At 45.0% G+C, this 23989-nt stretch overlaps 2 protein-coding genes across 3 annotated transcripts in view; both read left to right on the top strand.

The window, feature by feature from the left end:
- The window catches only part of LOC135545159 (serine/threonine-protein phosphatase 2A 55 kDa regulatory subunit B beta isoform-like), a 68976-nt gene extending 56771 nt beyond the window's left edge, over positions 1–12205 (top strand). For both annotated transcript variants that reach the window (XM_064972793.1, XM_064972792.1), the window contains exons 6-10: positions 1729–1893; positions 6048–6217; positions 8567–8658; positions 8803–8926; positions 11976–12205. In XM_064972793.1, the coding sequence (XP_064828865.1) occupies positions 1729–1893; positions 6048–6217; positions 8567–8658; positions 8803–8926; positions 11976–12131 (707 nt within the window). In that variant the 3' untranslated portion in view covers positions 12132–12205. The remainder of the gene's footprint in view (positions 1–1728; positions 1894–6047; positions 6218–8566; positions 8659–8802; positions 8927–11975) is intronic.
- A 9079-nt stretch (positions 12206–21284) lies between these two features.
- On the top strand, positions 21285–22634 carry LOC135545160 (G-protein coupled receptor 151-like). The gene has a single exon (XM_064972794.1). The coding sequence runs from the start codon at positions 21285–21287 to the stop codon at positions 22632–22634; it is 1350 nt and encodes a 449-aa protein (XP_064828866.1).
- The last annotated feature ends 1355 nt before the right edge of the window (positions 22635–23989 follow it).

Below are 23989 nucleotides of genomic sequence, written 5' to 3' on the forward strand. Positions count from 1 at the left end.
CTCTGTCATAGTTTATCTGTCTACAGTCATGGCCAAAAGTTTTGAGAATGACACAAATATAAATTTTCACAAAGTCTGCTGCCTCAGTTTGTATGATGGTAATTTGTACATACTCCAGAATTTTATGAAGAGTGATCAGATGAATGGCAAAGTCCCTCTTTGCCATTCAAATGAACTGAATCCTCAAAAACATTTCCAATGCATTTCAGCCCTGCCACAAAAGTACCAGCTGACATCATGTCAGTGATTCTCTCGTTAACACAGGTGTGAGTGTTGACGAGGACAAGGCTGGAGATCACTCTGTCATGCTGATTGAGTTCGAATAACATACTGGAAGCTTCAAAAGGAGGGTGATGCTTGGAATCATTGTTCTTCCTCTGTCAGCCATGGTTACCTGCAAGGAAACGCATGTCATCATCAATGCTTTGCACAAAAAGGGCTTTACAGGCAAGGATATTGCTGCCAGTAAGATTGCACCTAAATCAACCATCTATCGGATCATCAAGAACTTCAAGGAGAGTGATTCAATTGTTGTGAAGAAGGCTTCAGGGCACCCAAGAAAATCCAGCAAGCGCCAGGATCGTCTCCTGAAGTTGATTCAGCTGCGGGATCGGGGCACCACCAGTACAGAGCTTGCTCAGGAATGGCAGCAGGCAGGTGTGAGTGCATCTGCACGCACAGTGAGGCGAAGACTTTTGGAGGAAGGCCTGGTGTCAAGAAGGGCAGCAAAGAAGCCACTTCTCCCCAGGAAAAACATCAGGGACAGGACAGGGACATCAGGGACATCAGGGACAGACTGATATTCTGCAAAAGGATTGGACTGCTGAGGACTGGGGTAAAGTCATTTTCTCTGATGAATCCCCTTTCTGATTGTTTGGGGCATCCGGAAAAAATCTTGTCCGGAGAAGACAAGGTGAGCGCTACCATCAGTCCTGTGTCATGCCAGCAGTAAAGCATCCTGAGACCATTCATGTGTGGGGTTGCTTTTCAGCCAAGGGACTGGGCTCACTCACAATTTTACCTAAGAACACAGCCATGAATAAAGAATGGCACCAACACATCCTCCGAGAGCAACTTCTCCCAACCATCCAGGAACAGTTTGGTGACGAACAATGCCTTTTCCAGCATGATGGAGCACCTTGCCATAAGGCAAAAGTGATAACTAAGTGGCTCGGGGAACAAAACATCGATATTTTGGGTCCATGGCCAGGAAACTCCCCAGACCTTAATCCCATTGACAACTTGTGATGAATCCTCAAGAGGCGGGTGGACAAACAAAACCCACTAATTCTGACAAACTACAAGCATTGATTATGCAAGAATGGGCTGCCATCAGTCAGGTTGTGGCCCAGAAGTTAATTGACAGCATGTCAGGGCAGATTGCAGACGTCTTGAAAAAGAAGGGTCAACACTGCAAATATTGACTCTTTGCATCAACTTCATGTAATTGTCAATAAAAGCCTTTGACACTTATGAAATGCTTGTAATTATACTTCAGTATTCCATAGTAACATCTGACAAAAATGGCTAAAGACACTGAAGCAGCAAACTTTGTGAAAATGTATATTTGTGTCATTCTCAAATCTTTTGGCCACGACCGTACAACATTTCTAGGTTACCGACTGCAGCTTCAAATAACCTAGGAACAAGTGCCTGTATTCTGATTATCTGTCTTGTCTTAAAACACCATTTTGCTGAACTGTTATTTCTCCCTGAGCCCCTCCCCAGACATTGTGGACATTAAGCCGTGTAACATGGAGGATCTGACGGAGGTGATTACAGCAGCAGAGTTTCATCCTCAGCAGTGTAACACCTTGGCTTACAGCAGCAGTAGAGGGTCAGTACGACTCTGTGACATGAGGAAACAGGCGCTCTGCGACACACACTGCAAGTGTGAGTACTGGGAACAGGCATACACACAGACACACGTATTCAATCACCCACGCACACACACACACACACGCACGCACACACACACACACACACACGCACGCACGCACGCACGCACGCACACACACACACACACACACACACACACACACACACACACACACACACACACACACACACACACACACACACACACACACACACACACACACACACACACACACACACACACACACACACACACACACCATTCCAACATGGTACATGGTGTGACAGCTAGATTGAGAAAAGAAGGGAGAGAGGGAGGGAAGTCTTCTCTGTCTCTATTGAACCAACCTTTATCCTACTACAGTCAATGGTATGGTTGGGAATGATAAGCACAAACATCAATAAGGTTGTCTGTCTGTCTTCTCTCCCAGTCAAGACAATGAAAGGCTCAACGTCTCAAAGCCCCTGTCTGTCTCTGGGAGCGTCAGATGATATGCATATGCCTCTGAAGGAAATTAATAATGAATACGTTGACATTTAAGCCTGAGGATCCATGGTGTAAGATGCTAAATAAATATATATATACTATAATAATAACATACCTCCCTATGGAAATACCACCCTTTGTCCCAAATGGCACCCCATCCCCTGTATAGTGTATTACTTTTGACCAGGGCCCATTGGGGATAGAGTGTAATTTGGGACTCAGACATTTTGCTCAATAACATTAGTTATTTCCTGAGCTGTATTAACGTGTTCACCGGTCCGTACACACACACACACACACACACACACACACACACACACACACACGCACACACACACACACACACACACACGCACGCACGCACACACACACACACACACACACACACACACACACACACACACACACACACACACACACACACACACACACACACACACACACACACATACTTGTTCTCCCCACTGTAGTTGCTTTGGCCTTAGGGGGAGAATGTGGGAATTGGGATATTTGGGTTATTGTTATTCAAGAATAGCATCACCAACTTTGTCTTCAAATGTGAGTAAAGAGCAGTGAGATACCCTAGGTTTGTCTGATAGCAGAACACACACACACACACACAGAGTCTTGTACAGCTAACCTTGTGGGGACACGCTATTCCGTTTTTTCCCCCCTAACCTCTAACCCGTACTCTTACCCTAACGTTAACCCTAAAGTTAACCCTAACCCCAAAACCTAACCTTAAACCTTAAACCTAACCCTAAACCTAGACTTAACCCTAAACCTAGAACTAACCCTAGAACTAGACTTAACCCTAAACCTAGAACTAACCCTAGAACTAGACTTAACCACTAAACCTAGAACTAACCCTAGAACTAGACTTAACCCTAAACCTAGAACTAACCCTAGAACTAGACTTAACCCTAAACATAGAACTAACCCTAGAACTAGACTTAACCCCTAAACCTAGAACTAACCCTAGAACTAGACTTAACCCTAAACCTAGAACTAACCCTAGAACTAGACTTAACCCTAAACATAGAACTAACGCTAGAACTAGACTTAACCCCTAAACCTAGAACTAATCCTAGAACTAGACTTAACCCTAAACCTAGAACTAACCCTAGAACTAGACTTAACCCTAAACCTAGCACTAACCCTAGAACTAGACTTAACCCTAAACCTAGCACTAACCCTAGAACTAGACTTAACCCTAAACCTAGCACTAACCCTAGAACTAGACTTAACCCTAAACCTAGCACTAACCCTAGAACTAGACTTAACCCTAAACCTAGCACTAACCCTAGAACTAGACTTAACCCTAAACCTAGAACTAACCCTAGAACTAGACTTAACCCTAAACCTAGCACTAACCCTAGAACTAGACTTAACCCTAAACCTAGAACTAACCCTAGAACTAGACTTAACCCTAAACCTAGAACTAACCCTAGAACTAGACTTAACCCTAAACCTAGAACTAACCCTAGAACTAGACTTAACCCTAAACCTAGCACTAACCCTAGAACTAGACTTAACCCTAAACCTAGAACTAACCCTAGAACTAGACTAAACCCTAAACCTAGCACTAACCCTAGAACTAGACTTAACCCTAAACCTAGAACTAACCCTAGAACTAGACTTAACCCTAAACCTAGAACTAACCCTAGAACTAGACTTAACCCTAAACCTAGAACTAACCCTAGAACTAGACTTAACCCTAAACCTAGAACTAACCCTAGAACTAGACTTAACCCTAAACCTAGAACTAACCCTAGAACTAGACTTAACCCTAAACCTAGCACTAACCCTAGAACTAGACTTAACCCTAAACCTAGAACTAACCCTAGAACTAGACTTAACCCTAAACCTAGAACTAACCCTAGAACTAGACTTAACCCTAAACCTAGCACTAACCCTAGAACTAGACTTAACCCTAAACCTAGCACTAACCCTAGAACTAGACTTAACCCTAAACCTAGCACTAACCCTAGAACTAGACTTAACCCTAAACCTAGAACTAACCCTAGAACTAGACTTAACCCTACACCTAGCACTAACCCTAGAACTAGACTTAACCCCTAAACCTAGCACTAACCCTAGAACTAGACTTAACCCTAAACCTAGCACTAACCCTAGAACTAGACTTAACCCCTTAACCTAGCACTAACCCTAGAACTAGACTTAACCCTAAACCTAGAACTAACCCTAGAACTAGACTTAACCCTAAACCTAGCACTAACCCTAGAACTAGACTTAACCCTAAACCTAGAACTAACCCTAGAACTAGACTTAACCCTAAACCTAGCACTAACCCTAGAACTAGACTTAACCCCTAAACCTAGAACTAACCCTAGAACTAGACTTAACCCTAAACCTAGAACTAACCCTAGAACTAGACTTAACCCTAAACCTAGCACTAACCCTAGAACTAGACTTAACCCTAAACCTAGAACTAACCCTAGAACTAGACTTAACCCTAAACCTAGAACTAACCCTAGAACTAGACTTAACCCTAAACCTAGCACTAACCCTAGAACTAGACTTAACCCTAAACCTAGCACTAACCCTAGAACTAGACTTAACCCCTAAACGTAGAACTAATCCTAGAACTAGACTTAACCCTAAACCTAGCACTAACCCTAGAACTAGACTTAACCCTAAACCTAAACCTGCTCCACAAAGGCAAAACGCAGTAACCTCAAATTTGGTCCAAAATCTTTGATCCATTGTAATGGCCAGGTATAATATCTTATTAATGTGGTGTATTTGTTTCCTGACACAGGAACAAGCCAAAATATATCGTAGAGGATTAGAAATTGCTGTCTGTCGAAAAATACTTTGAAGTCAGATTTTGCAGCAAAAAGATTATGTAGTTAACTGTGTTTTGCCTTTGTAGGGCAGTATAACAGGCCCCCATTAGGCACTGATTCTCAGGAACAACAAGCACACGCACACACAGAGCCCCCCCATACACACACACACACACACACACACACACACACACACACACACACACACACACACACACACACACACACACACACACACACACACACACACACACACACACACACACAGACCCCCCCATACACACACACACACACACACACACACACACACCCCCCCATACACACACACACACACACACACACACACACACACACACACACACACACACACACACACACACACACACACACACACACACACACACACACACACACACACACACACACACACACACACACCACCCTGTGATGAATACCAGGACTCCAGTAAGCGGAGCACCGTGACATTGATTTGTTTTCTCCCTCATCCCTTTATCCTCTCGTTTTTCATCCTTTGTTAGACTCCCCACTGACACACAGAGCTGTTCTCCCTGTGTGAACATAGCAAGGAGGCAGGAACACACACACACACACACACACACACACACACACACACACACACACACACACACACACACACACACACACACACACACACACACACACACGCACACAGAATTCATTCAATTCATGAACGCTCCCCCTGGTTTGATAACAGACTTGTCGATGCATAGCTTGTTATTCCTGTGGTGTAACCATTCATCTCTCCCTCCCTCCCTCCCTCCCTCCCTCCCTCCCTCCCTCCCTCCCTCCCTCCCTCCCTCCCTCCCTCCCTCCCTCCCTCCCTCCCTCAGTCTTTGAGGAGCCAGAGGACCCCTCCACTCGTTCATTTTTCTCAGAGATCATCTCTTCCATCTCAGACATCAAGTTTAGTCACAGCGGGCGCTTCTTGATGACACGGGACTACCTGACGGTCAAGGTGTGGGACCTCAACATGGAGACCAGACCGGTCCAGGTATACCAGGTAGTCTACGCTGTGTGTGTACGCTGTGTGTCTACGCTGTGTGTACACTATGTCTACGCTGTGTGTGTGTACGCTGTGTGTGTACGCTGTGTGTGTGTGTACGCTGTGTGTGTGTGTACGCTGTGTGTGTGTACGCTGTGTGTGTGTGTACGCTGTGTGTGTGTGTACACTGTGTGTGTGTCTACGCTGCGTGTGTGTGTCTGTATGCTGTGTGTGTGTCTGTATGCCGTGTGTGTGTCAAATCAAATCAAATCAAATTTTATTTGTCACATAGACATGGTTAGCAGATGTTAATGCGAGTGTAGCGAAATGCTTGTGCTTCCAGTTCCGACAATGCAGTAATAACCAACAAGTAATCTAAATAACAATTCCAAAACTAATTTCTTATACACAGTGTAAGGGGATAAAGAATATGTACATAAAGATATGAATGAGTGATGGTGCGGAGCAGCATAGGCAAGATACAGTAGATGGTATTGAGTACAGTATATACATATGAGATGAGTATGTAAACAAAGTGGCATAGTTAAAGTGGCTAGTGATACATGTATTACATAAGAATGCAGTAGATGATAGAGTACAGTATATACGTATACATATGAGATGAATAATGTAGGGTATGTAAACATTATATTAGGTAGCATTGTTTAAAGTGGCTAGTGATATATTTTACATCATTTCCCATCAATTCCCATTATTGAAGTGGCAGGAGTTGAGTCAGTGTGTTGGCAGCAGCCACTCAAAGTTAGTGGTTGCTGTTTAACAGGCTGATGGCCTTGAGATAGAAGCTGTTTTTCAGTCTCTCGGTCCCAGCTTTGATGCACCTGTACTGACCTCGCCTTCTGGATGATAGTGGGGTGAACAGGCAGTGGCTCGGGTGGGTGTTGTCCTTGATGATCTTTGTGGCCTTCCTGTAACATCGGGTGGTGTAGGTGTCCTGGAGGGCAGGTAGTTTGCCCCCGGTGATACGTTGTGCAGACCTCACTATCCTCTGGAGAGCCTTACGGTTGTGGGCGGAGCAGTTGCCGTACCAGGCGGTGATACAGCCCGCCAGGATGCTCTCGATTGTGCATCTGTAGAAGTTTGTGAGTGCTTTTCGTGAAAAGCCTAATTTTTTCAGCCTCCTGAGGTTGAAGAGGCGCTGCTGCGCCTTCTTCACGATGCTGTCTGTGTGAGTGGACCAATTCAGTTTGTCTGTGATGTGTATGCCGAGGAACTTAAAACTTACTACCCTCTCCACTACTGTTCCATCGATGTGGAAAGGGGGGTGTTCCCTCTGCTGTTTCCTGAGGTCCACAATCATCTCCTTAGTTTTGTTGACGTTGAGTGTGAGGTTATTGTCCTGATACCACACCCCGAGGGCCCTCACCTCCTCCCTGTAGGCCGTCTCGTCGTTGTTGGTAATCAAGCCTACCACTGTTGTGTCGTCCGCAAACTTGATGATTGAGTTGGAGGCGTGCGTTGCCGCGCAGTCGTGGGTGAACAGGGAGTACAGGAGAGGGCTCAGAACGCACCCTTGTGGGGCCCCAGTGTTGAGGATCAGCAGGGTGGAGATGTTGTTGCCTACCCTCACCACCTGGGGGCGGCCCGTCAGGAAGTCCAGTACCCAGTTGCACAGGGCGGGGTCGAGACCCAGGGTCCCGAGCTTGATGACGAGCTTGGAGGGTACTATGGTGTTAAATGCTGAGCTGTAGTCGATGAACAGCATTCTCACATAGGTATTCCTCTTGTCCAGATGGGTTAGGGCAGTGTGCAGTGTGGTTGAGATTGCGTCGTCTGTGGACCTATTTGGGCGGTAAGCAAATTGGAGTGGGTCTAGGGTGTCAGGTAGGGTGGAGGTGATATGGTCCTTGACTAGTCTCTCAAAGCACTTCATGATGACGGAAGTGAGTGCTACGGGGCGGTAGTCGTTTAGCTCAGTTACCTTAGCTTTCTTGGGAACAGGTGTGTGTGTGTGTGTGTGTGTGTGTGTGTGTGTGTGTGTGTGTGTGTGTGTGTGTGTGCTGTGTGTGTGTGTGTGTGTCTGGATCTGATCTCCCAGTATGTCTGTCTGTGACCAGATAGTGTAGAGCGGGGACCAGCTGTCACTGTAGGGGCTTACTAACAGTCAGTATCAGTCTTACAGATGAATCCAGGGTTCAGTAATTCTTCCTTGGGATAATTGGTAGGGAAGACAGTGGGTATGATTGGGTTGAGCGAAGGGGCTGTAGTCTATGTTATTTGATTTGATTTATCTAAACTTCATTTTACATTGTAGGTCAATTGAGGACACCTTTCTCTCCGGAAGGGTAGTTTCATCGTTCATATGCGTGACATTGTAACAATAGTGATCTTGTTGTTTGTCCCCAGGTCCATGACTACCTGAGGGGTAAGCTGTGTTCTCTGTACGAGAACGACTGCATCTTCGACAAGTTTGAGTGTGTCTGGAACGGGTCAGACAGGTGAGTGTGATCTTATGTGTGTGTGTGTGTCTCTGTGTCTGTGTGTGTCTCTGTGTGTGTGTCTCTGTGTGTGTGTCTGTGTGTGTCTCTGTGTGTGTGTCTCTGTCTTCATGTGTGTGTCAATCTCCTCTTGTCTCTCTCCAGTGTCATTATGACGGGGTCATATAATAATTTCTTCCGAATGTTTGATCGGAGCACCAAGAAAGATGTGACTCTGGAGGCTTCCAGAGAGAACAGCAAACCCCGGGCCATCCTCAAACCACGCAAGGTAATACTGTAACACAGTTACATATTAAATATGTGCCAAAACTCTTTTCTTTTGGATTGATTGTATGTAAATATACACTGCTCAAAAAAATAAAGGGAACACTAAAATAACACATCCTGATCTGAATGAAATATTCTTATTAATATTTTTTTCTTTACATAGTTGAATGTGCTGACAACAAAATCACACAAATTATCAATGGAAATAAAATGTATCAACCCATGGAGGTCTGGATTTGGAGTCACACTCAAAATTAAAGTGGAAAACCACACTACAGGCTGATCCAACTTTGATGTAATGTCCTTAAAACAAGTCAAAAATGAGGCTCAGTAGTGTGTGTGGCCTCCACGTGCCTGTCTGACCTCCCTACAACGCCTAGGCATGCTCCTGATGAGGTGGTGGATGGTCTCCTGAGGGATCTCCTCCCAGACCTGGACTAAAGCATCCGCCAACTCCTGGATAGTCTGTGGTGCAACGTGGCGTTGGTGGATGGAGCGAGACATGATGTCCCAGATGTGCTCAATTGGATTCAGGTCTGGGGAACGGGCGGGCCAGTCCATAGCATCAATGCCTTCCTCTTGCAGGAACTGCTGACACACTCCAGCCACATGAGGTCTAGCATTGTCTTGCGTTAGGAGGAACCCAGTGCCAACCGCACCAGCATATGGTCTCACAAGGGGTCTGAGGATCTCATCTCGGTACCTAATGGCAGTCACGCTACCTCTTGCGAGCACATGGAGGGCTGTGCGGCCCCCCAAAGAAATGCCACCCCACACCATAACTGACCCACCGCCAAACCGGTCATGCTGGAGAATGTTGCAGGCAGCAGAACGTTCTCCACGGCATCTCCAGACATCTGTCACATGTACTCAGTGTGAACCTGCTTTCATCTGTGAAGAGCATAGGGCGCCAGTGGCGAATTTGCCAATCTTGGTGTTCTCTGGAAAATGTCAAACGTCCTGCACGGTGTTGGGCTGTAAGCTCAACCCCCACCTGTGGACGTCGAGCCCTCATACCACCCTCATGGAGTCTGTTTCTGACCGTTTGAGCAGACACATGCACATTTGTGGCCTGCTGGAGGTCATTTTGCAGGGCTCTGGCAGTGCTCCTCCTGCTCCTCCTTGCACAAAGGCGGAGGTAGTGGTCCTGCTGCCGGGTTGTTGCCCTCCTACGGCCTCCTCCACGTCTCCTAATGTACTGGCCTGTCTCTTGGTAGCGCCTCCATGCTCTGGACACTACGCTGACAGACACAGCAAACCTTCTTGCCACAGCTCGCATTGATGTGTCATCCTGGATGAGTTGCACTACCTGAACCACTTGTGTGGGTTGTAGACTCCGTCTCATGCTACCGCTAGAGTGAAAGCACCGCCAGCATTCAAAAGTGACCAAAACATCAGCCAGGAAGCATAGGAACTGAGAAGTGGTCTGTGGTCACCACCTGCAGAACCACTCTTTTATTGGGGGTGTTTTACTAATTGCCTATAATTTCCACCTGTTGTCTATTCCATTTGCACAACAGCATGTGAAATTTATTGTCAATCAGTGTTGCTTTGGACAGTTTGATTTCACAGAAGTGTGATTGACTTGGAGTTACATTGGGTTGTTTAAGTGTTCCCTTTATTTTTTTGAGCTGTGTATATATATTCTATACAGTATATTTTGTAAGTCTCTGTTTGGTTATTGGGTAGAGAGAGGTGAAAGGTAGAGGAGTTATATTATAAGACCCCGTCATTATGACACTGGAAAGACGCGGAGAAATAGCAGTGGCCGAATTGGAAGCCATGCTGCAGTGGCCCAGTTGGAAGCCATGCTACAGTGGCCCAGTTGGAAGCCATGCTGCAGTGGCCCAGTTGGAAGCCATGCTGCGGTGGCCCAGTTGGAAGCCATGCTACAGTGGCCCAGTTGGAAGCCATGCTGCAGTGGCCCAGTTGGAAGCCATGCTGCAGTGGCCCAGTTGGAAGCCATGCTGCAGTGGCCCAGTTGGAAGCCATGCTGCGGTGGTCCAGATGGAAGCCATGCTGCAGTGGCCCAGTTGGAAGCCATGTTGCAGTGGCCCAGTTGGAAGCCATGCTGCAGTGGCCCAGATGGAAGCCATGCTGCAGTGGCCCAGTTGGAAGCCATGCTGCAGTGGCCCAGTTGGAAGCCATGCTGCAGTGGCCCAGTTGGAAGCCATGCTGCAGTGGCCCAGATGGAAGCCATGCTGCAGTGGCCCAGTTGGAAGCCATGCTGCAGTGGCCCAGTTGGAAGCCATGCTGCAGTGGCCCAGTTGGAAGCCATGCTGCAGTGGCCCAGATGGAAGCCATGCTGCAGTGGCCCAGTTGGAAGCCATGCTGCAGTGGCCCAGTTGGAAGCCATGCTGCAGTGGCCCAGATGGAAGCCATCCTACAGTGGCCCAGTTGGAAGCCATGCTGCAGTGGCCCAGTTGGAAGTCATGCTGCAGTGGCCCAGTTGGAAGCAATGCTGCAGTGGCCCAGTTGGAAGCCATGCTGCAGTGGCCCAGTTGGAAGCCATGCTGCAGTGGCCCAGTTGGAAGCCATGCTGCAGTGGCCCAGTTGGAAGCCATGCTGCAGTGGCCCAGTTGGAAGCCATGCTGCAGTGGCCCAGATCGCCAGGTCACCCTAGGCCACATCCATGTTGTAATGGATTTCTGTAAGACTGGCAAATGTCCAATTTCAGAATTTTTTTGGTTTGTAACTGAAGAGGAGGAAATATTAACAATCAGTGTGTGCAAGGATGTGCTCATGAAGTCTCACCTCTCCTCACCTCCCCCTCCTCTTCTGCTCACCTCACCTCTCCCCTCCTATCCTTCCCCCTCCTCTCCGCTCTTCTCCTCACCTCTCATCTCCTCATCTACCCCTCTTCTCCTCACCTCACCTCTCCTCTCCTCTCACTTCCTTTCCCCTCCTCTTCTCTCCTCACCCTTCCTCTCATCTCCCCTTCATTCCTCTTCTCTTCTCTCTCCTTCCCCTCCCATCCTCTCCCTCCTCTCCCCTCCCCTCCTTTCCTCACCTCATCCTCCTCTCCTTTCCTCTCCTCTCCTTCTTTCTAGGTGTGTGTTGGAGGGAAGCGTCGTAAAGACGAGGTGACTGTTGACAGTCTGGACTTCAGTAAGAAAATCCTCCACTCCACCTGGCACCCACAGGAAAACATAATCGCCGTGGCAGCCAGTAACAACCTTTACATCTTCCAGGACAAGGTCACCTAGGGGTCAGCTTACTTCTGACCTCTAACCCCTGACCCCACGCAGGGGAAGAGATGGAGGGAGAGACTGAGAGGATGGAGGAAGCGCTGGAGGGGAGGTACAGAGACAGAAGAGGAGAGGGATGGAGGAGATGTAGAGACAGAAGAGGAGAGGGATGGAGGAGAGGTAGAGACAGAAGAGGAGAGGTAGAGACAGAAGAGGAGAGGGATGGAGGAGAGGTAGAGACAGAAGAGGAGAGGGATGGAGGAGAGGTAGAGACAGAAGAGGAGAGGGATGGAGGAGAGGTAGAGACAGAAGAGGAGAGGGATGGAGGAGAGGTAGAGACAGAAGAGGAGAGGGATGGAGGAGAGGTAGAGACAGAAGAGGAGAGGGATGGAGGAGAGGTAGAGACAGAAGAGGAGAGGGATGGAGGAGAGGTAGAGACAGAAGTGGAGAGGGATGGAGGAGAGGTAGAGACAGAAGAGGAGAGGGATGGAGGAGAGGTAGAGACAGAAGAGGAGAGGGATGGAGGAGAGGTAGAGACAGAAGAGGAGAGGGATGGAGGAGAGGTAGAGACAGAAGAGGAGAGGGATGGATGAGAGGTAGAGACAGAAGAGGAGAGGGATGGAGGAGAGGTAGAAACAGAAGAGGAGAGGTAGAGACAGAAGAGGAGAGGGATGGAGGAGAGGTAGAGACAGAAGAGGAGAGAGATGGAGGAGAGGTAGAGACAGAAGTGGAGAGGGATGGAGGAGAGGTAGAGACAGAAGTGGAGAGGGATGGAGGAGAGGTAGAGACAGAAGAGGAGAGGGATGGAGGAGAGGTAGAGACAGAAGAGGAGAGGGATAGAGGAGAGATAGAGACAGAAGAGGAGAGGGATGGAGGAGAGGTAGAGACAGAAGTGGAGAGGGATGGAGGAGAGGTAGAGACAGAAGAGGAGAGGGATGGAGGAGAGGTAGAGACAGAAGAGGAGAGGGATGGAGGAGAGGTAGAGACAGAAGAGGAGAGGGATAGAGGAGAGATAGAGACAGAAGAGGAGAGGGATGGAGGAGAGGTAGAGACAGAAGAGGAGAGGGATAGAGGAGAGGTAGAGACAGAAGAGAGGGATGGAGGAGAGGTAGAGACAGAAGAGGAGAGGTAGAGACAGAAGAGGAGAGGGATGGAGGAGAGGTAGAGACAGAAGTGGAGAGGGATGGAGGAGAGGTAGAGACAGAAGAGGAGAGGGGTGGAGGAGAGGAAGAGACAGAAGAGGAGAGGGATGGAGGAGAGGTAGAGACAGAAGAGGAGAGGGATAGAGGAGAGGTAGAGACAAAAGAGAGGGATGGAGGAGAGGTAGAGACAGAAGAGGAGAGGGATGGAGGAGAGGTAGAGACAGAAGAGGAGAGGGATAGAGGAGAGGTAGAGACAGAAGAGGAGAGGGATGGAGGAGAGGTAGAGACAGAAGAGGAGAGGTAGAGACAGAAGAGGAGAGAGATGGAGGAGAGGTAGAGACAGAAGAGGAGAGCGATAGAGGAAAAGAGAAAGAGAGATGGATGTTTATTTACCTCTTCACTAAGTGTTCCTCCTCTCCTCTTGCCTGCCTTGTTGCTGTGAGTCTGATATGGCTGGAGGGAATGCTGGAATTCATGGAATGGGAATTTCCAGAACACACTTGGGAATTCCCGCTCCAAATGTGAGAGTGTTCAGCCTGGATGAAGTTAGGATGAAGACATGCTTCTTCTAGGCCTGAGTGGAATGAAATTAGCCACTTGCTCTGGCCTGCGCAAGCCTCTCCATGGCCTTCAGTTAACTGTTTTAGTTTTTCATTTGAGTGACACTTGAAGGAGCGTTGTCATGCAACCAGAGTAAGACTGGACTGGAGTCCCAGATCAACTGAGATGAAACTGAGACATAGCAGAACACTCTATCAGACCAGTTGCCATTTTGTTTCCATAACAAGACAAGACAGGAGAATATGGAGAGAACACAGACCTTTATGCAGGTTCCTGAAGTATCTCCTGTCCTCTCCAGCCACTAGGCCACATCTGTCCCGTCCGGAGGTTTAGACAGGAGGTCACTGGACATGGGCATGACTGTTCCACAACTAACTGAACCTTAATTATCGCACTGAAACGGGTTTGACTCACAGTATCTTCACTTGCATACTACCAACTGTAAACCTGTGTGCTAAGTGTGGATATTGGGAGTGTGGATGTTTTGGCCTGTTTCTGACATGATAATAACGTGAAGGATGTGATGAGGACTCTGACATTCAGGTGTTTATTTTATGTGATGATGTGTCTTTTTCTTGTCAATGATTCTGTTTTTGAAGCTGTGGTGCCTTTTTTTGGTATGTGGGGTTGATGAGGGAGGAGGAGGAGGATGGGGAGGATAAAGAGGGAGGTGAAAACAATGCAAGTGTGAATGTTTTTACTCAGAAATATAGGGGGAAAAACTAAGCAAATTTCAGTTACCATTGAGAAGTACTTGAATTCATCGAGTTTACTTTATAATTTCATTTTAGCAACTGACTGCACATTTATAATTGCTGTTTTTTTAATGCATATCCCTGTTTTGACCACTCCGCAGTAGTCTCACCATGCAGTGGATTAACATAACCAGCTAGAAGACAAGACACAACAGTCCTATTATAGCTCAGTAAAAGACAAGGCACACCACTCCTATTATAGCTCAGTAAAAGACAAGGCACACCACTCCTATTATAGCTCAGTAAAAGACAAGGCACACCACTCCTATTATAGCTCAGTAAAAGACAAGGCACACCACTCCTATTATAGCTCAGTAAAAGACAAGGCACACCACTCCTATTATAGCTCAGTAAAAGACAAGGCACACCACTCCTATTATAGCTCAGTAAAAGACAAGGCACACCACTCCTATTATAGCTCAGTAAAAGACAGCGGGTTCTGTGTCTCATAACCAGCGCCCAGAGTTTTCCCTAGTCAGGTCACACAGTGAGGAACACCTCTGGGCCCTACTCTGAATACATCCATAGAAGTTCTCCATGGCTGTGTTTCTCTTCTGTTCTTTGGGGTGAAGTTGACCCCAGATGCTGATCTTAGGTCAGTTTTGTGTTTTCCCCTCTAAGGTACGGTAAGAATTGGGGAAGGGGAAGCTGATCCTAGATATGTGCCTACAGACAACTTCCAGTGTCCAACCAGAGAGGATGGTATCATGACTTCAAGCTTAACAACCGGTGATGAGGGCTCAATGATATCAGTGACTTTTAGCTATGAATGCATCCCAAATCACACCCCGTTCCCTTTATAGGGCACTACTTCTGACCAGGGCTCATAGGGCTCTGGTCAAAAGTAGTGCACTTTATAGGGTATAGGGTGTAATTTGTGATGTACACTATGATTCCTTTACAAAGTACTGTATTCTAAACAAATTCAGTTGTGTAACTTGGAAACAGTTTGTATGGCTCAGAATGTAATGAAATGCAAGTCATTTACCATGCAGTCTTCACGCTTTCTGGAATTATTTTGAATAAAAAAGTTTAAGCACGCGGTTTCTGTCCTTTTTGTAGTTATAATAGATATTTCAGGGAAATGTTTAGGTGCATTTGTTATTGTGTTCTCTGTTCATCGAACTGTTCACAGTGGAAGTTTGTGGAAGTGCAACTTTTATAGTCCTCGTTTGAAAAATCAAGAGCGCCCTCGTCTGGAGAAAGGCATTAAAATGCCCTGCTGGTCTTCCTCCTGATCTCCTATCCCATAACGTAGATAATAATCATAATGGGTCACATACATTTAGAGTAAGGGCACATATAACTCATTTAGGGGACACAAATCTTTATTCTTAGGATATTCCCAAAATATTAATTACTATTCTGAGTCGACCAATTAAGGCATTTTGAAGCAATAATAACTAAGTAATAACAATACTAACAGTGTATAGGCCTATACATGGATATTATATAAGCTATAAACTTAGACAGACTAAAGGCCTATACATGGATATTATATAAGCTATAACCTTAGACAGAGTATAGGCCTATACATGGATATTATATAAGCTATAACCTTAGACAGACTAAAGGCCTATACATGGATATTATATAAACCATAACCTTAGACAGACTAAAGGCCTATACATGGATATTATATAAACTATAACCTTAGACAGACTAAAGGCCTATACATGGATATTATATAAACTATAACCTTAGACAGAGTATAGGCCTATACATGGATATTATATAAGCTATAAACTTAGACAGAGTATAGGCCTATACATGGATATTATATAAGCTATAACCTTAGACAGAGTATAGGCCTATACATGGATATTATATAAACTATAACCTTAGACAGACTAAAGGCCTATACATGGATATTATATAAACTATAACCTTAGACAGACTAAAGGCCTATACATGGATATTATATAAACTATAACCTTAGACAGATTAAAGGCCTATACATGGATATTATATAAGCTATAACCTTAGACAGAGTATAGGCCTATACATGGATATTATATAAACTATAACCTTAGACAGAGTATAGGCCTATACATGGATATTATATAAACTATAACCTTAGACAGAGTATAGGCCTATACATGGATATTATATAAGCTATAACCTTAGACAGAGTATAGGCCTATACATGGATATTATATAAACTATAACCTTAGACAGACTAAAGGCCTATACATGGATATTATATAAACTATAACCTTAGACAGACTAAAGGCCTATACATGGATATTATATAAGCTATAACCTTAGACAGAGTATAGGCCTATACATGGATATTATATAAACTATAACCTTAGACAGACTAAAGGCCTATACATGAATATTATATAAGCTATAACCTTAGACAGACTAAAGGCCTATACATGGATATTATATAAGCTAAAACCTTAGACAGAGTATAGGCCTATACATGGATATTATATAAACTATAACCTTAGACAGAGTATAGGCCTATACATGGATATTATATAAGCTAAAACCTTAGACAGAGTATAGGCCTATACATGGATATTATATAAGCTATAACCTTAGACAGAGTATAGGCCTATACATGGATATTATATAAGCTATAACCTTAGACAGAGTATAGGCCTATACATGGATATTATATAAGCTATAACCTTAGACAGAGTATAGGCCTATACATGGATATTATATAAGCTATAACCTTAGACTGTCACGCCTTGGTCTTAGTATTGTGTGTTTTAGTTTATTAGTTAGTCTGACCAGGGTGTGACATGGGGTTCTGTATTGTTTTTTCGTTTTGGGGTTTGTAGTGTTTGGGATTGTAGTTGATTAGGGGTGTGTGTGTTATATAGGTTGGCTGACTGAGGCGGTTCTCAATCAGAGTCAGGTGCTTCTTGTTGTCGCTGATTGGGAACCGTATTTAGGTAGCCTGTATTTATTTGCATTTCCTTAGGGTGATTGTTCCTGTCTCTGTGCTAGTTTCACCAGTCAGGCTGTATTAGGTTTCGTTCTGTTTGTTGTTTTTTTGTATTTATTAGTTATTCGTGTTAGTTAGTTCGTTTTGTCTTTCACTTAATAAACATGAGTAACTTACACGCTGCATTTCGGTCCGACTCTCCTTCAACTAAACAAGAACGCCGTTACATAGACATACTAAAGGCCTATACATGGATATTATATAAACTATAACCTTAGACAGAGTAAAGGCCTATACATGGATATTATATAAGCTATAACCTTAGACAGAGTATAGGCCTATACATGGATATTATATAAGCTATAACCTTAGACAGAGTATAGGCCTATACATGGATATTATATAAACTATAACCTTAGACAGAGTAAAGGCCTATACATGGATATTATATAAACTATAACCTTAGACAGAGTATAGGCCTATACATGGATATTATATAAGCTATAACCTTAGACAGAGTATAGGCCTATACATGGATATTATATAAACTATAACCTTAGACAGAGTATAGGCCTATACATGGATATTATATAAGCTATAACCTTAGACAGAGTATAGGCCTATACATGGATATTATATAAGCCATAACCTTAGACAGAGTAAAGGCCTATACATGGATATTTGTATTTATTTAACCTTTATTTAACTAGGCAAGTCAGTTAAGAACAAATTCTTATTTACAATGCCGGCATTCCCCGGCCAAACCCTCCCCTAACCCGGATACTACCTACTGGATCTATTATTCACACTGGTCCTTGGCCTTCTAATAGGCAAAACAGAGATTACTAATTCACAGTGTCAAACTATATTGCATTGGCTATAATGATTGCCACCAATTTCCAGCCATTTTCAATCATGGAGGACAGAGGTTTTAGAAATGATAGAAATAGTCTAAATCCAATGTACACAATTCCAAGCAGGAAAACCCCTACACAAGCACTTATTCCATAACTGTACGAGAGCACACAGGCTTCAGTGCAGGAAAGAGTCCAAAAAGCTACTGCAGTTTGTCTTACCACTGACTGCAGAACATCAGGGGTAACCACTTCTTACACGTCGGTTACATGTCACTTCATTGAAGATGGTTTGATGTCTATCTGTCTTCTGGACTGCTTTGAGTTCAGCGACAGACACACCTCAGAGAACTTGGCAGAGGAACAGTTGTGATTGGCCAGAGAATGGCAAGTAGATGGAAAAGTGGTCTGTTGTGTTAGGGACAATGCAGCTAACATAACCAAAGCCATGAACATTTTAAATAGACCCATCATCCATGTCTTTCCCACACAATCAACCTGATTGTAAGAGATGCTCTGAAGGTCATGAAGCCCACTGTGGACGAAGTGAAAGCAGCTGTGGAATGCTGCCACAGGAGAACAGTAGGTGCTGAAAAACTAAAGTCTACACAACGCCAGATGGGGATGCCTGAGCTGAGGCCTAAACAAGACTGCACTACAAGGTGGAATTCAACATTTTATATGTTGAAGAGGTTTCTTGAGTCAAAGGATGCCATCGTCTCTAACCTGGCCATTGTCATTGCACCTGTTGATGCTCAGACCCAAGAGGAATGGGAGGTGGTGGAGGAGATGTGCAGAGTCCTGGAACCCTTTGAGCAGGTCACTGTGGAGATCAGCGGAGAGAGGTACAGTAAGCAGTTATTATTACATCATTATTTAATAAGGTATTATATATGTATATAATCAGTAGATTAGAATGTAGTATAAGCAGACAAAACATGAACCTGTCACGCCCTGACCATAGAGAGCTGTTTATTCTCTATGTTGGTTGGGGAGTGATAGTGACTCGGGTGGGTCATCTAGGTGATTAATGGTTTATGTTGGCCTGGTATAGTTCCCAATCAGAGACAGCTGTTGATCGTTGTCTCTGATTGGGGATCATATTTAGGTAGCCATTTTCCCCATTGTGATTTGTGGGATCTTGACTATGTATAGTTGCCTAGTAGCACTGTTAGCTTCACGTTTCGTTTGTGCTTTATTGTTTTGTTTGGTGAGTTTTGATTTATGAAAATATGTGGAATTCTACGCACACAGCGCCTTGGTCCAATCATTCCAACGACCGCGACAGAACCAGAACTAATAAGTTACTCTTCTCTCTTTTCAGCTATGTGACAGCCTCAAAAATGATACTCCTGTGTAAGGGTCTGCAGCGAATCACAGCCAGCCGCCAGAGAGAAGCAAACATAACTACAGGACATGTGACAGAGTTGATGGACACCATATGTTCATCAATGGACAGAAAGTTCAACAGAATGGAATATAATCACGTTCTATCAGAAACCGCTGCACTTGACCCCAGGTTTAAGAGGCTAGCCTTCAGTGATGCCAGAGCGATTGATGAGGCTCTTCAAAGAATAACCTCAGCAGCAGGGAGGGACAGCCCCAGCAGTCAGCTGGCTCAGGCACCAGGGCAACAGGAAGAAGAGGGATCAGATGGAGCAGAAGCACCAGCAGTAGTGCCACAAACGTCTGCTGTTTGGATGCTGTTTGACGAGAGAGCAACTGAGGATGCAGCATGAAGGAATCTCTCAGCAGATGCCATAACGTAGGTCCGATCCTATTTGGAGGAGCCTTCCCTGGTGATCCTCTGAGCAGGTGGAAGAACAAGGCCTCTGTCTACCCACGGCTTACTAAAGTCATGACAGTGAGACTCTGCATAGGGGCCACATCTTTTCCCTCTGAGAGGGTCTTCTCGAAAATGGGACAAAAAATTACTGAGAGAAGAAACCGCATCAGCCCCTCGAAAGTGAGGCAACTTGCATTTCTGAATGCAAATCTCTCATAAAAGATAGATCTGGTCAGCATTGCTGTGTGCTGCTGGTTATAACATGGCAATAAAGAAGAGAGAGAAAAGAGGGACCAGTTTAATGTTTTAACTGAGATGCTGCAGTTTTGCACATTGTTATTTATTTTTCTTTGATAAAGGGCAATATTCTATTATGCTGTTCAGATTCTATTCGTTTTGAATGGTTAGATTTACAGGCACTTTGTTTATGTACATTAAAAAGTTATACTTTAAATGCAAATGTTTAATAGCTTTCTACTTTATAACAAACCGAGGCATTTTTAAATACATTGTGGTTAAGGTAGAGTATGATTTAATTTAATAATTTAATTAGAATTGTTTATACAACAATCATAGTCAAACAATCGCAAACTGTTTGACTTTAAAAAATACAAAACATATTTTTTTTAAAGCCGTTTGGGAGCCAAAAGAGCCGGCTCTTTTTGGTGAGCTGAGCCGAACGAACTGAAAAGAGCCGGAATGCCCATCACTAAGCATTGTACAGAGCAGAGCCTGTTGGGGACGGTTGGAAGAGGGACAGCGCTCTAATTGGCTCCGGGAATCTCGCACAGTTTAGCTGGGGCTGTCAATCAAACTTCCACCTTTATAAGGGCGGATAAACCCGGCAGGAGACAGACAGACAGGACAGGAGTGTGACTGCCTGGGAGCAGATCGATTTTTGATAAACAGATTAGGCTACAATCAGGAGTTGAGTTTTAGATTGAGATTGACCCATTCACCTGTTTGTTGACTAATCTTTTAGAATATTTTTTTCTCAATACTTTTTTTCCTAGTCAGTCTTCTCATTAGTTGATTTTTTCATCTGTTTACCAGTCTAGACTTCTTGTGTTAAGTTGGCTTTCAATATACTTTTTAAAATATTTCTTTACTCTATATAAAAAGATAAGTCTAAGTAGTTATCTCTTGTCTCTCACCACCTGTTTCTTCTGAGATGGATAAACTGCCAAGGGTGAACCTAACGGCTACTAACAGCTCTACTGTGGACCGGTTTCATCCTTCCTTCATCGAGCATGGTTCCTACCAGCACCTGTGTGTCCTCGTGCCTGTCATCCTGGGGGTGATCTGTGTCCTTGGGCTGGCCAGTACCCTCACAGCCATGGGCATCCTGATCTCCAACGCCCACCGTGGGAAACTCTCCCTTATCAACGCTCTCATCCTCAACCTGATGTTTGCCGACGGCCTTGTACTGGCATTCGCCCTCCCGTTCCGTGCTGCTGCCTTTTCCAAACCCAGTTGGACGCTTGGTTGGACAGTGTGCAAGACCTGTGATTGGTTCCTGCAGAGTTGCATGGCTGCGAAGAGTTTTACCGTAGCGGTGTTGGCTAAGGCTTGTTACCGTTACGTCTCTAACCCCACTAAACAGGTCAGCATCCGTCTACGCTCTATCCTTTTGGTGATGTGGTTCCTCTGGCTGTCTGCCTGCTCCGCTCCCATCCCTACCTGGCTGTTCTCCTCACTGCAGAGAGAGACCCGGGGGCTGGTGTGTGTGCAGGTGGTTCCCCCCGAAGCGCAGGACTTCATGTCGGTCTACGTCAAGGCGTACCCCCTGGGTGTGTTCTGTGCCCCTTTGAGTTTTTCCCTGCTGTATTTCTGGCGGGTGTATGGGCAGTGCCAGCGGCGCTGTAGTAAGACCCAGAACCTCCGAACGCAGATCAGATCCAGGAAGCTCACTCTGATGCTATTCAGCCTGACGGTAGCCATGACAACACTGTGGCTGCCGCAGTGGGTGGTCTGGGTGTGGGAGCGGCACGCTGCGGAGCGAGAGGCACAGGGACCGGGAGAGGGAGGACCCTTTGTTGTCTTCTCTCCCCCTCTCCTCCTCTCCCTCTCCGCCCTGCTCCTCACTTTCTTTCTCTCCCTGGTGAACCCCCTCATTGTCCTCTCTCTGTCAGAGGAGTTCAGAGAGGGTTACAGAGGTCTGTGGAGGCGCCTTACTCTTCGTAAACACACCCTGTCCAACCCCAAACCTGGCCCCCATGCACCCACTGCCCCCCAGTCCCCCTGCCCGCGACCGGAGACCTCAGGCCAGCCGAGGGGAGGAGACGGAGGACTAGGCTCCATCCCTTGCCAGGGGACGACAATTGATCCCCAACCCCAGATGGAGCAGGGCGGAGTGGGAGAGGCGGAGGATGAGGCAGAGGGAGAGAGCCCTCGGGATGGGATCGTGCTGCTAGACGTGGAGCAGTTTTGGCATGAGAGAGAGACAGGCTCCATGACAGAAGAGAATGATCCCATACCCTGGGAGCACCAGGAGGGAGCACCAACCGAAGGGAGGAAGTGAAGGAAGTGAGGAGAAGATATACACACAGACGAACAGGACTGGTTCTAAGAGGCTACTCAATACTCAGTTACATCTGTTCTTGTCTTTGTGTACCTGTCTATCTTGTGTGTTTTTTGTGAACAAATTGTGTTACCCACCACAACCACAACCAGTGATTTTTAAGCAAAAGGTTGTTTGAGAGTATTTGGATACTGCCTCAACGATGCTGATACACTATTTAGCATCGAGACCAGCCAGTCAGCCTCCCACTCTGTTCCTCTCAGTTAGCGCCACAGCGTTCAAACAACCTTCAAACAACACACACACTGACAGACTATATCAAATGTCAGTCCGACTGTAACGGACTGACATTTGACTATACCTCACTGGACTGAAGATCAGTCAACAGAGGAATCAGCACAGGAGACAACATAGGAGACGATACAGGAGACAATACAAGAGACAATACAGGTGACAATACAGGAGACAACATAGGAGACGATACAGGAGACAATACAAGAGACAATACAGGTGACAATACAGGAGACAACATAGGAGACGATACAGGAGACAATACAAGAGACAATACAGGTGACAATACAGGAGACAACACAGGAGACAACACAGGAAACAACACAGGAAACAACACAGGAGTCAATGGTTGGTATTCATTCAACTGTGTCTATGATATTGTTTGATGGGAATTACATTGGCTTGTCAACTGTTTGATTGGTTATTGTTATGGTGAATATACATAAAGTGTTATATTTCACTGTAGATGTGTGTGTATATATATATATATACACACACAGAGAATATATATTGGAGGTATTCTACTTATCCTTGAAGTAATGACCAACAGTAATGTCTGTTGTAAATACCAACAAGAGTTCCAAAATATAAACTGTACATGAGTTTGAAATGATTTGATACAACAACAAGGCAGAATAAATAGCCTTTAGAAATCAGTAAGAGCATTTCTGTCTGCTATTGAACAGTATTTGATGTTACTGTTACATGTATCAGTGTTTGATTCTCCTATTTGAGGTGGTTTTGTATTGATATGTGCTTGTAAAAAAGGTTGTTTATAATAAAGTGATATATACATTGATCCAGTGCTCTATTTGATTTCATCTTTATTACTCTAATAAATTCAATTTACATACAGTGGGGCAAAAAAGTATTTAGTCAGCCACCAATTGTGCAAGTTCTCCCACTTAAAAAGATGAGAGGCCTGTAATTTTCATCATAGGTACACTTCAACTATGACAGACAAAATCAGATTTTTTATGAATTTATTTGCAAATTATGGTCGAAAATAAGTATTTGGTCAATAACAAAAGTTTATCTCAATACTTTGTTATATACCCTTTGTT

Source organism: Oncorhynchus masou, chromosome 9 (assembly GCF_036934945.1).
Source record: "Oncorhynchus masou masou isolate Uvic2021 chromosome 9, UVic_Omas_1.1, whole genome shotgun sequence".
Classification (NCBI taxonomy): domain Eukaryota; kingdom Metazoa; phylum Chordata; class Actinopteri; order Salmoniformes; family Salmonidae; genus Oncorhynchus; species Oncorhynchus masou.